Genomic DNA, 15,486 nt, shown 5'->3' on the forward strand with positions numbered 1-15,486 from the left:
GTCCAGACACGAGGATCTGTTCTGCCTCCTGAGATTGTGAGGACTGGATCGGACTGGCCCAGGTGTCTATCCCACCAACACTCAAACTTGAGTCAAACAAAGGCTAAAGTGTGCTAAAACATAGTGCTTGTGTTATATTTTTATTTCGATGGAGTCAGTTGTCCTGCTCAGAGTAGCCTATTGAAACCCAGCTCTACACTGCGTAACGAACAAATGACTATATGCGTGACTATTGCACAAATAACCATTTTTAACCCTAAACCTGGGTGCTGTGAGTTAAAAAAAAAGATAATATAAACACTTAATTCTTTTATCTACAACCCAATGGCCTCATAAGAGCACTAATAGGGAGGCTGGCTAGTACAGCTCATAGTGCAGCTCATGGTGCACTTCTGAGACAATCCTGCTGCAGCACAGTTGCAGCAGCTCCATCTGAAGCAGAGGAGGAGCAAAGCGGATGCACAGATAAAGGAGGAGGGAGGAGTAGCCTGCACACTGCTGTTGAGCTGTCAGAACTACTCTCACTCCAGCTGAGGTTCATTGTCATGTGTGTTTCCCCTGAAGGTGCTGCCTACATGTCTTCATAGATCTCCAGCATGCTGAGGAGGGGCTCGGAGCTGCACAGGGGAGACAGAGAAGTCCTGCTGGATCTGGATCATGGAGCAGAAGCACAGCCCACAGACACTTATGGGAGCGTACAGGATGGCAGCTTTATCCCACCTCGATATGTAAGCTACTGTTGATCCTCTCACTTTTGTTTGCCTCCATAAGCAGGTTCCACTTTGCATGGTCAGCAAAACAATTCTGAGGTCAGCTGCTGCAGTCTCACCTCAATGACTCACACTTGCTGTTAATCAATCATAGTTCTATTCTACAGGCGTTTAAAGTAATGATATTTAATTCAATACATGTGCCACGTGTTCTGAAAGAGTCTTTAAACTAATAAAATGAACTATGTTTTATGTACTTGACTTTTACTGTTTCTGAGACATGCATGTGTGTTTTGGCAGTAAGATGTAGTAAATAAGTAAATAAGTACTATAAGTAAAGCTTATATATATATATATATATATATATATATATATATATATATATATATATATATATATATATATATATATATATATATATATATATATATATATATATATATATATATATATATATAAAGATGTAACAATGTAATTGCTATAACTGTGTCTGTTAGCTCACAGCTATTACCACAGAAGATGATCAGTGCCTCCTAACACAGGCTGAAGACTGGAGAAACCATCCTCTACCACAGTCACAGTCTGGGAATTACTTCAGAGATGGAAAAACTAAAATAGGTGACAGCACACTGACAGTTTGTCAAGTCACCACAGTTTCTATGGGAAGATAACTTTGCTATATTATTATCTTGTTCAGATTTTGTGTTGGTCTGGGAAGTCCGATCTCGTAGGAAGAAGAGATCCAAAGCCAAAAACTCTGGGGAGACCAGTGCAGAGGGCAGCAGCAGGTCAGAGCTGAGGAGAGCTCAGCTGGAGCAGTGGAGAGACAGGTTCACACAAAACCTGCAGGAAACTGGATTACTCATGGAGAAGGCACAGTAGCACTCAATATGTTTATTATGCTAAACCTGTTTGTATTAAGGTCTAGTATTTATCAGTGTGTGTGACTGTTTATTTAGGAGGAAACAGCCAATGAGAAGAAGACTGTTCACTTTTTAAAGCTCAGTGCTCCCTGGGATGTGTTGGTGTATTATGCTGAAGAACTCTGTCAAAGAGCTCCTCTGCAGGTAAGCGAGAGGTGTGTGGAATCTTCAGTAATGCCCTTTTCTTTGATTATTGCAATTTTAAAATGTCCTGGAGTATCACTATAACCAGAACTACCTTTTCAACCTGAGCATGGATACACTTCAATAAGCAAAATTTTTTCTTTCTTCCTTTCTTTTGTCATCAAATAGATGTAGTAAAAAGTATAAAGTCTCTATGTGACCTTTATAACCCTACATGTATCCCTCAGAGTCTTCAGAGTTTCTTCTAATAATTGCTACTGTGTACAGAATGTGGGCAGGAATAGCGGGTAGGTGAAAACAGGAACAGGTTTCAAGGCTCAATAGAGAATTATCAATCAAAATACAAATTTCAGTATGCTAATGATAAGGGAACAGCATTATAGCCTTGTTAAATCAAAAGTCATGTGAATACCTATTAGCAGATATACTATATGTTCCTGCGCAGGCACAGCCCCACTTGAACTTGAACACCTCTGCTCGGGTCCTGGACAAACTCTACATACCCAACATCCTGAAAGAGTCTGTGCCCAACCGTCCACTGGACTACTACACATGTGCCTTCCGAAAGTCCAAGTTAAACAGGTGACTTCTTTGACATTAATCACGCTCGATAAAATATTTTTGTGAAATAAATATTCGTGTTGTGCAGGTTTCTTGGGAGCAGTAATCAGGAAAACTACTTCACACATACACAGAGACATCGTATGGTAAGTAGTATCCTGCTGTGTAGATTAAGGTTCCTAATAAATGTGACAAACACAAGACAATATAAAATATATATAGTATAGATATACAATATATATTATGTTTTTTAAATCTTGATGACCATATTATACTATTTTCTATAATGAAAATGAGGGAAGACAGAATTTAAGCACATTCTCTTCTTAGCAGCAACTCCACACCTTGACAAAAATATATAAATAAAAACTCTAACAGAGCCTTTTGTTTCAGGTGTATGAGATTCTTTCCAGAACTGTTTATGGCAAAAGGAAGAGAGCTGAGGTTGGCGTGGACAGACTTATAAATGAAGGAGCTTACACTGCAGCTTTCCCTCTACATGAGGTCTGCTAGATTCACATATGCACACTTTCATGTACATAAAGCATGTTGACTATCTAATGTACATATATGTCCCTTCTCACAGGGGCCCTTTGAACTCCCTGGGTATGGGGTCCGATCTGAGGAGTTGAATCAGAGGCAGGTTCTGTTCCACTTCTGGGCTCGTTGGTGCAAATGGTACAAGTACCAACCTCTAGACCACATCAGAGAGTACTTTGGAGAGAAGATTGCACTGTACTTTGCCTGGTTAGGTATGTTTATACCTCTTATTTATTTCTCGGTTTTCAATGTAAAATTACTATTTTAATGAAGTAAAAATCAATATTTCCTATTTTTGAACTCTTAAGGCATCAGTATGTTATCAGAGACAATTGGCTAATGTTGAGAGCATTGAGCATTAAAAGCAGCACTACAGTATAATTGCACTTCCCACTGCAGTCTAATGGAGTGTGTCTCTGCAGGATTCTACACAACATGGCTGCTGCCGGCTGCTGTAGTGGGAACTCTTGTCTTTGTGTCTGGAGTCATGACAATGGGCTCCAACATACCAGCGTGGGTACTCAAATCAATATTATGTATTTATAAAGCTTAATTTATTTAAGCATAACCTTACAAATAATTGAAGTGTTTTAAGATTAGCACTGTAAACACCATTTACTGCCACACTCATAGTCTGCATTTAAAGTTTGTTCTTTACTGTGTGGAGATGACAGCATTGCCTCGTCAAATTCACATTTCTCTGTGTGGTCCACCTGCTGCCTGTGTTATGTCTCTACAAAGCAGGCCACAGGGACGAAGCTGTTAGAGAAAAAAATCAAAGATGTGGGCTCCAGCAGGCTGAGGCTAAAGAGCAGACATTGATTTGAGCAGAGAGGATTGGCCACGATAAATCTCTGCTGCCTCTTGATAATGGACAGTTACTGACAAATAATCTCTCCTTTATGTCTGTGTGTGGAGAACTGAGTTCATGAATATTAAGCCTTTTATTAACTCAATGAAAGACAGTTGTTCTTATAATGTTTCTAGTGTGGAAAATCAAGATGAAATTTTATCTCTGCATTATTGTCTGACTAAAAGGACGCTTGTTTGTGAACAGAGAGGAAATCTGTAACAATGGCAGCAATTACCTCATGTGTCCTCTTTGTAACACATGTAAAGCCTGGAACATGTCTGAAATCTGCCCCATGGCCAAGGTAAGGGTTAAATAATTTGTGTTTTTTTGTTCCAGTAACATGCTTGTTTTTACTGTCTTTTCAGTTATTATCTAGTTATTATTATTTTATGTATTTTTGTTTTTTGGACTTCATGTGACGCACTTTGGTCTGCTCAAGTTGTTTTAACGTACCATATACCCTGTGCCCCAGGATTTTACATTACTGCCAGCCTTCTGTACCTGCTTCCCCTGGGTGATGTTTTTAGAAGCTCAATGCTGCATTTCATTGTTTTGCAGATAACATTCCAACAGCCAGACCACAATCAAAGCTCTGCAGGACTATCTCAGGGATGTGCAGACTTGGCTAAGCACTAACTTCCTGAACTTAAATCACAATAAAATTGATATTGTGTTTTTTTGCCAAACTAGCCCACTGCTTGGGCGTGTGTTTGGTCCTCTGTCATCTTATTCTTGCCCTTCAGTGAGTAATCCTGGGGTGATTGTGGACTTTATGTTCAAACTTGACAAGCGCATTAGCTCTGTCATAGTCCAGCTTCTTTCAGTTGAGGCTCCTTGCTAAAGTAAATCCCGACCATCCACAGGCGGATTTTGAAAAAGCAATCCACACATTTCTAACGGCGTGTCTGGATTATTGGAATTCTTTGTATTTAGGGCTGTACCAGGGCTCCCTGCATCGCTTACAGAATGTCCAGAACCCTGCAGCTCATGTGCTGACAAAAACTAAGAGACAAGAGCACATCGCGCCTGTGCTGTGCAACCTGCACTGGCTCCTTATTTCATATTGGGTGCAATTTAAATTCAAAATGTTAGGAGTTACTGGAGGTCTATACTCCACCTAGAGCCCTGAGGTCAGCTCATCATCTACTGCTGGCTATACCCAAAGCCAGGCTCAAGACCAGAGGTGACAGCCTTTTCTTTAACAGTACTCAGACTATGGAACGACCTCCCTCCCTTAGACTGAAAACATACCTCTCCTCCCTGGCATTTACTACTAGTTAGACAGGATATCTTGGTGTTTGTTCTTTGTTCTTGGTGTTTGTTCTTTTCCTATGTATTGTGTTGTCTGTATACTAGTTAGTTTGTTTTTGTTGGCTTTTATGTGAAGCTCTTTGGTCAGCTGAGGTTGTTTTAAATGTGCTATATAAATACACTTGAATTTAATTTAATTGAATTAGCTCCATAATGTGTTTTATTACAGCTGGGCTACTTGTTTGACCACCCGGGAACAGTGCTCTTCAGTGTCTTCATGTCCTTCTGGGCTGTTACCTTCTTGGAGTACTGGAAAAGAAAGATGGCCACTCTGGCTCATCACTGGGACTGTATGGACTTTCATGAAGAGGAGGTATCAGTTAAACTTCAGTTGTTATTTCATAGAATCAGACTATTGACATTTAGGCATAGAATTTGCAAGCAAAAGTGGAGAGTATTTGTATTTGTATTGTATTTATATTTGTTTATGATTCTCATTGTATGGTCTGTTTTTAAGGAGCGCCCCCGCCCCGAGTTTGTCGCCATGGCTCCAATGATGGAAGAAAACCCTGTGACTGGGGTCAAAGAGCCTTACTTTCCAGAGAAGACCAGACTGTCACGAATGTTCACTGGCTCCATGGTCATCATTATGATGGTTAGATTTCCCTTCATACAGTTACAGCCCATATTCTGGACTGTACATAACCAGTCATAGCCACAATTATATTATCATTATGTGTACTCCATTCTGCATCATAATATTATATAAAGTATATTTTATTATTCTAGTTAAATAATTACATTTAAGTGTATTTTAATTAAGCTTACCATATCTTATTAACATAATTACTATTTATTAATATAATATATTATCTCTCTATTAGGTGTATGTATGTGGGTGTGTCTGTGTGTATATATATATATATATATATATATATATATATATATATATATATATATATATATATATATATATATATATATATATATATATATATATATATATATATATATATATATATATATATTATATATATATATTATATATATATATAGTTATATATTATATATATATATAGTTATATATATATATATAGTTATATATATATATATATATATATATATATATATATATATATATATATATAGTTATATATATATATATATATATATAGTTATATATATATAGTTATTGTAGTAGTTTGCCTATGCCCTGTGTTTCAGCTGTGTGTGGTGATGATCTTCCTAGTGACTGTGGTCATGTGTCGAGGAATCATCAGTATCATGATGTTTCACACTGGGAGCCCAGTCCTCAGAACAGAGGTACAGCACCTACAAATTTACAAAAGAGCTGACTTTAATGTTCAAATGTAGTGTTACTCAAACATGGAGTCCCTCTTTTTTCTATGGTGCTTTCAGGCTGGCACCATAGCAAACATCTGCAGCAGTATAGTGAATCTGGGACTGATCCTGCTGATGGGGAGGGTCTACACAGCACTGGCAGAGCAGCTCACTAAGTGGGGTAAGGATTGATACAGCTCACTGACACCTTTAACTGCAGCCTTTCATTAAATTGGCTGAGGCCGACAGTGCAGAGGAAATTTACCACATTTGGCTTAGAACTCAAAGGCCGTGGAGAAGTTATAACTAAGAAGAAGTAATTTATGTTTTTCTTTGTAGAGATGCACAGGACACAAACCCAGTATGACAACGCCTTCATCTTAAAAGTGTTCATCTTTCAGTTTGTCAACTTCTACTCCTCTCCTTTTTATGTGGCTTTCTTCAAAGGCAGGTGAGTCAAATTAATTTATTTCCTTTTTATTATTTGAATTAATGGGATCTGTTGTCATGTGGCTGTGCAGGTTTGTGGGATATCCTACCAACTATGGTACTTTGTTTGGAATGAGAAATGAAGATGTGAGTCCATCCACCACCACATATAAAACAGTTCAATATTAATATAATGCACTGTTTTTCACTGCTGTCTGTATTGTGTAGTGTGGTCCTGGGGGCTGCCTCATTGAACTGGCTGAGCAGCTCTTTATCATCATGGTGGGGAAGCAACTAATCAACAATGTTCAAGAGTTTATCCTCCCGTATGTTTTTACCTACTGTTTACAGGCATATAGCCTCAAATGTTAAACTGTACTGTACTGAAGATGGACATTTTGTGTGAGACATAAATCAAATTATAAAGATATTAACTGGTGAACTCAGACCAGCTATTACCCTTGAGTAGTAGTTTCCCCTTGCGTAAAAGTTTTGATTACGCCACCCACCTCTATGTTGCACAAGTAGATAATGATTTCGTTGGCCTTACCTGCACAGGAAAGTGAAGGCCTGGCAGCAGAAGCGGACATTGGAGAAGGTGCTGGGAGGTAATGGGGCCCGTGAGCTCCAGCGCTGGGAAGAGGACTACCAGCTGCTGGAGTGTGAGGGACTCTTTGAGGAGTACCTTGAGATGGGTAATTAGGCACTATGTATTATTGATTCTTACAGGCAATACGCTGTTGGTATATGTACCGGTAATGATAAGTAATATGTGAAATGTGGTTTGTTGCAGTCCTTCAGTTTGGTTTCATCACCATATTTGTGGCGGCCTTTCCCCTGGCTCCTCTATTTGCTCTCCTTAACAACTGGGTGGAGATCCGTCTGGACGCCCATAAGTTTGTGTGTGAATACCGCCGCCCAGTGGCCGAGCGAGCACAGAACATTGGAGTGTGGTTTAACATACTAGAGGCTCTTTCGCACCTGTCTGTCATTGCCAATGTGAGAAATAACAATATTCTGTATTTTTACTGTCCAAAATAACAGCTAAAAGTAAAGTAACTTGCACAAGGTTCAACTGAAATTATTATTATGATTCTTTTCACTTCACAGGCCTTCCTAATAGCTTTCACATCAGACTTCTTACCTCGTCTACTGTATCAGTACAAGTTTGGCAGTGATCTTCATGGATATGTCAACTTCTCCTTGGCTTATGCCCCACTCAACTACACTGAATACCCTCAGTGCAGGTGTGAATTTTGTTCCTCTTGTTCCTGTTGGATTTTCATTATGAGAGCTCTACATTTTCATATAATTGTGTGTTTGTAGATATAAGGCCTTCAGAGATAACAATGGAAGCTACACATTGTTCTACTGGGAGCTGCTTGCAGTCAGACTGGGGTTTATCATTGTTTTCGAGGTGAATAACATGATACATGTTTGCTGTTCCTCTTGTTGCCTTGTTTTATCTTTTGCCATAGATTTATTGACCAGTAAACCATATAGTAGTTCACTCACTCACACACAGCTTTCATTCAGTACAAATATATATATATATATATATATAGATATATATATATACATACATACATATATACATACATACATATATATGTGTGTGTGTGTGTGTAGAGTATATTACCACAATAAACCACATAAATTCAGACTGTCTTTTGGATGCCCTTTAGGCCTTAGAAATCATTTTCATTCTGTTGTGTAAATGTATGCACTACATTAACAATAACAGTCTTGTGGCATTCTCACCCTGCAGCATGTGGTTTTCTTTGTACTGAGGGCAATTGACTGGATCGTCCCGGACGTCCCAGAGTCTTTGGAGCTGAAGATGAAGAGGGAGAGGTATCTTGCCAAACAGGCGCTGGCTGAGAACCAGGAGGCTCTGCTGGTGAGTCAAGCCCGAGGAAGGGGCTCTGGGACTGGCTATGGTGGCTCCAGCACAGGTCAGTCTAACACAGAGCACACAACACACTGAGTGTGCTTTATGTTATACCCAATTTTTTCACAATTTATTTGTATCATTTCATCTTATTGTATGGAAATAGAACAACCGAATATTCTCCATGGTGGTTTTATGCCATACAATCGAATATTATAGCCAAAGGAACAACATTTCCATGGAGAGTTCTGAAATAAGAGTCAGTGTTGTGGAGATGTTACGCAGTAAGGACACATGTTTTTTGTTTTTTTTTCTAAATGTTCTGTGCTATAAAACATCCAAAGTGAAAAAGACCATGTTTTAATCTTAGTCTGTTTTGTGGCTGAAAAGTTACACAGTTAAGTGTTCTTCTTCTTGGCTCACATGGTTCCTTTACATCAACCACAAATGGCACGTAAAAATGTTGGGTATATGGAGTTTTATAGTCCCTACAGTGTTTCCATACTCACTCTCATGGTAGTAAAGGTTCATTACATAACTCATTTAATATATGAGGAATAGAGTAAATTCCACACTTTAAAGCCCCTCGTATCTACACTCAGACGACAGCACCTGCCTCTTCATGAGCTATCATAACCTCACTACTCTCCACGCAACATTACTATTAGAGCTAATGGCTGTAGGATCTCAGCCAGACAAACTGTATCTTTCAGTCAATTACATTCAGATATTGTGTGCTGTTGAAAAGTTGCTCTGTGTTTCATTGTGTTCTGTCATTGCTTAAGCATGTTTTTTTTCTTATAATCATGTCCTTGATAATGTCTTTCTTTAGAATGACCTACCAGCTTGGCTTGAGTGATCTGTGTTTGTGTGTCCTGTGCTGTGACCCGTGGTGCTGTATGCCTTTTTATACATTTTCAATACTTTTGTTAAAAAAATAAAAAAATAAACAATACAGGTGAGTATTCAGCGCGTAAGTATCACGACAGTAACTTAATTCCAAACCGAGAATTATATAAATAATAGTACAAAAATATGAATGAACCCACACCCACAGTGTCAGCAAGAAAGAAACTACATGTTCATCCACAGGAAAGAACCACTATAATTTTTTGTCATATTTTTTCCCATAGCCTTGATTTTTCATAAACTTTTCATTCATTTTTCTTCTATTTTAAATGTTAAAATTAAATTGCTTTTGACAGATACATATATTTTTCTAATTATTACTTGTGTGGGATAGTACCTGAGGTCAGTATTTATCATAGTTTTACATAAGTTAAGTGTAAGTTTGTAGATAAAAAAAGTTGAGAAGAAAAGTACAAAAATACAGGAAGTAGCAGTGAGTTCTAAAACTGAATCCCTCTACTTATGTCGTAAACTGCCATCAGTTTAATCGAAAATCCAGAGAAAATGTATGCACGAGGAAGGTGTTTGTTTAAATACTGATTTAATAAAATAAAGGTGTATTTATTTTTATTTGTCAAATTTTGGCCCTTGTTGACATTCTGATAGTAACTTTACCTCTATACAAAATGTATATCATTTGTATTATTTTTTTTCTTACTGTACAAATACAATAATAGAATTTTCCACCTAATACTAGTTAGTTTTGGTCATATGGAGTGTACAAATCTCAAAACATTACCTACTATTTTCACTTTTAGTCCTGAACTTAATAGTATATTTAGTAGCAGTGAATGAACAGTCAGCCACTGTACAAGCTTTAACTCAGCAAGCCCTGACAAATATCCTCTGCCTCAGCTCTTTTGCTTTATGTAACATACAGTAATCAAAGTGTGAAAACATTTTTTTTTCTCTCTCATTCCTTCTCCGTCCAACCCCTCGGGCTTCTTCCCCTGAAGCAAGCGACGCATCCCTGGGAAACCTGAGTTAGGACTGGATCGAAAAGAGAAATAAGACTCTGCTATGCATCTGGGACACCTGTTTATCTGCCTGCTGTCACAAGCACAGTGTGTGGTACAGTGCAGGGTAATAGTGATGCAGCAACTTTACATTCAGGTATCAGTAGTTTCATTTTTTTTCATATATATTGCTAACTTAAGACTGTTACTAACACGGTCCCGCTGTCCATATTGTCATCTCCTCAATGGCATGGCTTACACTTGCTATTACAATGTTAATGGTGCATTGTGTATTTTTTCTAAAGGGGGTCCATCATCTGCCCATGAGATGTTTTTCTTGGAATGTTCCACAGTATGATACCTGTGTAATCCCTCAGTTGTCCAGGTCTGATCCATAGCAAAAGAAAAATATAAAATCTGTCAACTGGACTAAACATTGTAGGAGTGAAGACGTTTTGCTGCTCATCCAAGCCGCTTCTTCAGTTCTGATCAGATTGCTGGTGGACACTGCAGTGTCAGAGCTGATAGATTTCATATTTTTTAGTTTTCTATGTTCCACAATAAGGCATTAAACTTATCTGACTTGCCTTAAAACCATGCTTTTTTAGTTTGAGTGGGGTCATGTCTCAGATATATGACCTGTAACCGGGTCACGCTTGTCTCTGTGGAGATAGATATGTTTAATGCCATACTGGAACATTTTATGCAAAGCAATAGCATCTCCATCGCACCAATCAGGTGGCGGACCCTCAATTAGGAAATTTAGTAGTAGTGCATCTTTAAATTCAGCTCTACTTCCTCTTCAAATTTTGAATGAAACTTTCTTTCTCTTTTTCACTCTCACAACACATTATGCAATGCTGTATGTCACTATAAGTCCCAAATAATTGTTGTGCGATGCCTGCTGGACTAACAGTGACAACATTGCCAGATTTACAGGTGATTTAATTCAGTTTATTTATAGCTCTTTCAGAAACTTCTTTAATATGTCTTCCTAGTTTTGAATGTGTATCAGTCCTTTGAATGTGAGATGCTAGCGCTAAGGATATTTGCTAATACTGTTTACAGTCAATAGATGATAGCATGTCTGTCCTCTTTGCACAATGTTTATATAGAAGCCTTTCTGGTTACTGTAAAAAGAATCTTGGTTTTGGTTGTAATGAGAACTTGGCATTTTGCTTTATTAACAATTTAAGGACAAATAAATCTAGTTTGAGGAATGCAGATGAACTGTCAAAGCCTGATTTGATTCCCTTTTCATTTTGAGGTGCTCTTAGACTCACCTCTGCAGACAGGCCCTCAGCACAAATTTATTACAGAGGGACTCAGTAACAGACAGGTGTTCCTTAATGATTTCTCTCTTCCTCTGTCCCTCCCCTCTTACCAAAACTTGGCCTTGGGCAACTCTTGACTTTTTACTTTCCCACTACTTCCTGCTGTACTCCAATCTCTTATTTCAGCGTTTTGGAATAAATGCTCCTGTCCTTGTAAGCCTAAAGTGTATTGGCGGCATCGCTTCATAGTTGTTATTGCACCACGGTCGGTGGCTGTGGCCTGCAGAAAGAGTGTGTTTGTACATGTCAGCAAGAAAGAAACTATGTGCTGGTCCACTGGTCACTGGGAGGTGCCACACGTGTGCAAGGTAATATTCACACCCCTCAGAACACCCACACACATGATGTTAAGGGTGGGCAATATTGACAGAAATTAATATCTCAACTTCTTTCATATTCTTATAGCAGTAATTACATGATATTTTTGTAATCCATCTTAAATGTGTGTTAAAGGATGCGTTCAAATGTCTCCTGGTTGAGCCCAGTTTAGTCCTGACGTAGACTTGCTTTGGTTGTATTATAGTCGGTTTAGTCCGGTTATAGTCCAGGTTTAGTCCCAGTTTTTGTGTGGTGTTTATACCAGTGTGAACACACCCTAAATATGATTTTTGAGGTTCAGTATATTCAAATGTCATTGGCCACTAACAAAATAAATAAATAAATCCTCTACCATTTTGATAAACCAGATAAACGGGGATTAGTCTCAACTTGTATTTAGTTGCATCAAACTTGATGCTTGATTTGGGGCTATGGATGGACAGTTGTTTTGTATTGTATTGTTTTGCTCACAGGTTTTTATATTTTTGCATTAACAAAGTTTTTATTGGAAAGCATAGAGATAAGAAAAAAGCTATTTGCCCACAGTAATTGTCTGCTTAACATCAGTGCAGGTTGTTTAGCAATCATGGTTAAAAGTCTTTATCAGTGGAATTTGAAAAACAAATATGTCTGAATCCTTTAGTGACCTGTTTTGTCTCTTTTAGAAAATGGGGTAATTATACTCGTGCCAGTGCTGTCCCAGCGTAACCTGACCCGATTCCCCCACATTTCACTTCTGATTAGTGAACCAGTTTGATACATGGACTGAACAGCATGGCGGAGACTGAGAATGTCTGAGTCCTGCCAGCCCTACAAGGCAACAGCATTTTAGAAGAGCAAAAAGGTTGTGTGAAAGTAGATAGTTGTATTTTGTAATGTATATATTTAAGATTAGATAATCATGTCATGGGCAGAAGAAATATTCAAGCTAAATTTTTGTGATTTTAGTTTTTGTTATTGTTGCTTTTTATAAGGGACAAAAAACTGTTCAACCATAACTTTCAACATTAGGGCAAAATCTGTATCTGAATTAGTTGTCATGCTTGTACTGCCACACTAAGGAGGGTGATTTTATTGGCTTTCAAATCTCTCTTAATAATTACCTCCTTGAGGTCAATGCAAAGTCATAATTACCAATATTTTTGCAAGAGACTGTGCATGTACCAACTTTTATCAAGCCTGTGCTTCTCCCTTGTGTCTGAGCAGGTGCTGGAATGAGACACTAAATAACTATTAGAGTTGAAGGAAGGGCACTGGAGGGGGAGGAGACAGGGGCTGAGCGAGCACTTCCAACAGTAGCAGTGAGAGAGAGGGAGGGAGAGTGGCGCACACAGGGGATCTGCATTGTAAGTGCCTCTCCAGAAGCAAGTGGAGGCTGTTTTTCAAAGTGTTTTTGTTTTCCCATAGTGGACGAGAACAACAGCGGCCCGGGTCTAAATAGGAGGACATCACGGAGGAGCCCCGCACCACTATCTCCAGAAGCTTAAGCAGAGAGAGCCAATACACTGAAGCAGGTTGTGGACAAAACTGAAGAAGCCCGAAGGAACACAAGGCAGCAATGGATAGCAGAGTGGCTCAGCCTGACCCTGGGATGGCCTGGATTCACACAGTGGTGTTGGCCAGCCGCCAGCGCACACACTAGGCTTCTAATGCCAATGAGGTACATAGCTCATGACAACACAAATTTTTTACTACTTGTATTTCCTTCTGAAAGTTTGAAGTGAAGTGCCAGTGGTTTGCATTATGTCGGCTCTGGGGGAAAGTGTTGGAACTCACAGTCAGGTGCACAGGATTTGTTATGACAGCATGAATGCTTAGTTAGATTTTCCGCATGTGGGACAGAGGAAACAGAGCTCACATGTAAAACTGAAAACTAGGCTGGAAGTGAAATTTCTATGTATGATGGGATCTGTTTGTTGTATTCTGGGTTGTATCTGTCATAACCAGTTTAAATTGTTTAATGAATTTTTATTAACCAATTTTGTTAAACAGGCCTTTAATGACTTAGGCAGATTGATTTTAACAAACAGTAGTTTTACGTTTACAAGCAGAAATGTTACATTAGTTAATAACTGAAGCTATGGTTTAAAGTGCAATTGTAGACTCTTAAACTCAAGAATGCTATGCATATTCTATACATATACATACATATACGATACAAATCTTGGCTTGCTCATAGAAAAACAGGCATGTTGGATCTGACCTCTTGCAGCAAAATTGACATTGTAATGAGCTTGGACTCAGCCTGTAGCCTGTAGTTTGCTCTTGGAAGAAGCCGCCGCGTGCATTGCTAATGTTTCCAGCTGCTCCCTAGGCAGTGCGCTGAAATGATAATGTTTTTTTGTTTTTTTTAATGCAATGGCTACAGTGCACCGCGGTGGGGCAGGTAAGTGCATGTCTGGAATATGCTGGATGAGTGCTTGTTAGAGAAATGTTCTGGGCTGACTGACACCGTCTTTGAGCTTTGGGATACAAGTGGATCTTCACACTTAATGTGACTTGTTTCAGTAGATGACCTTGAGTGATGTATAAAATAGATTCTAATGGGGACAGCTATGGTCTATAGCTTCTGTAAGCTCATGTGGTAAAGTTTGTGTAGTCAATTGAATTTTAATTACAATTAATTATGTTTCTATCTGTTGAATGATTGGGGCGTTAGTTCTGTCTCTATCTACATTCCTTTTTAATGATAATAGCTGCTTTCTTCCTCCCTCGTTTTGACAGTATGTAAACAATGTAAAGTAAACATTATTTCAATTATGAATCACATAATTGAGATTATGAGTTTTTAACTGATTGTATGAAGAGGTGAGGTACACTGGAATATAAAAGAGGTAGTTTTTGCACTTGCCTTTTTATTACAGTTTACCCGACTAGCTTAAAGTTTTGGACATGTTTTTTAAGTTACTTTAAAGTGTTGTGTTCTGAAGGTGTGACTTGCTGACGTGATGGCTGTAGGACTGGGGATGACTCAGGATGTTATGTGGGATTGTCTGAAGAGCATGACTGAGGAGGCTCTGTATTTTGTCTGGAACACAGTTAGATAGCTGCCGTACTGTTATAAGGGGCTTTCTGGATTTGTATTTACTGCTGTCTGACTCTAACACCTGCTATTTGTGTAATCAGCACGACCCTGGACTGATTTACAGCACTGGAGATTCCCTGATACGATAGCATAGTAACGATAGCATTGTTGAAATAGTTCCTGCATTTATATTACAAGGGTCAATAATAAATTTAGGCGTCTGCTTGCATCCAAGGGGGTGACACAATTTGGTGCTTCTTTGATAACCCTGCTGATCTGCACCCCTGTCCAGAGAGCACCA

General features: G+C 38.6%; 2 protein-coding genes across 2 annotated transcripts in view; both read left to right on the forward strand.

The window, feature by feature from the left end:
* On the forward strand, positions 1 to 13,622 carry ano11 (anoctamin 11). Its single transcript, XM_033969593.2, has 25 exons — positions 1 to 62; positions 565 to 728; positions 1,208 to 1,328; positions 1,408 to 1,583; positions 1,670 to 1,777; positions 2,223 to 2,359; positions 2,427 to 2,484; positions 2,732 to 2,842; positions 2,925 to 3,090; positions 3,301 to 3,391; positions 3,936 to 4,032; positions 5,212 to 5,355; positions 5,500 to 5,637; positions 6,207 to 6,305; positions 6,402 to 6,504; positions 6,663 to 6,774; positions 6,845 to 6,899; positions 6,981 to 7,078; positions 7,311 to 7,447; positions 7,546 to 7,751; positions 7,863 to 7,999; positions 8,079 to 8,169; positions 8,521 to 8,707; positions 10,509 to 10,665; positions 13,568 to 13,622. Exons 2-24 carry the CDS (start codon positions 597 to 599, stop codon positions 10,538 to 10,540), a joined length of 2,736 nt encoding a protein of 911 aa, XP_033825484.1. The 5' UTR covers positions 1 to 62; positions 565 to 596; the 3' UTR covers positions 10,541 to 10,665; positions 13,568 to 13,622.
* The window catches only part of arhgef19 (Rho guanine nucleotide exchange factor (GEF) 19), a 20,494-nt gene continuing 18,441 nt past the window's right edge, over positions 13,434 to 15,486 (forward strand). Inside the window, exon 1 of the mRNA XM_033969591.2 lies at positions 13,434 to 13,820. The gene's annotated coding sequence lies outside the window, so the exon portion shown is untranslated. The remainder of the gene's footprint in view (positions 13,821 to 15,486) is intronic.

Source organism: Periophthalmus magnuspinnatus, chromosome 7 (assembly GCF_009829125.3).
Source record: "Periophthalmus magnuspinnatus isolate fPerMag1 chromosome 7, fPerMag1.2.pri, whole genome shotgun sequence".
Classification (NCBI taxonomy): Eukaryota; Metazoa; Chordata; class Actinopteri; order Gobiiformes; family Gobiidae; genus Periophthalmus; species Periophthalmus magnuspinnatus.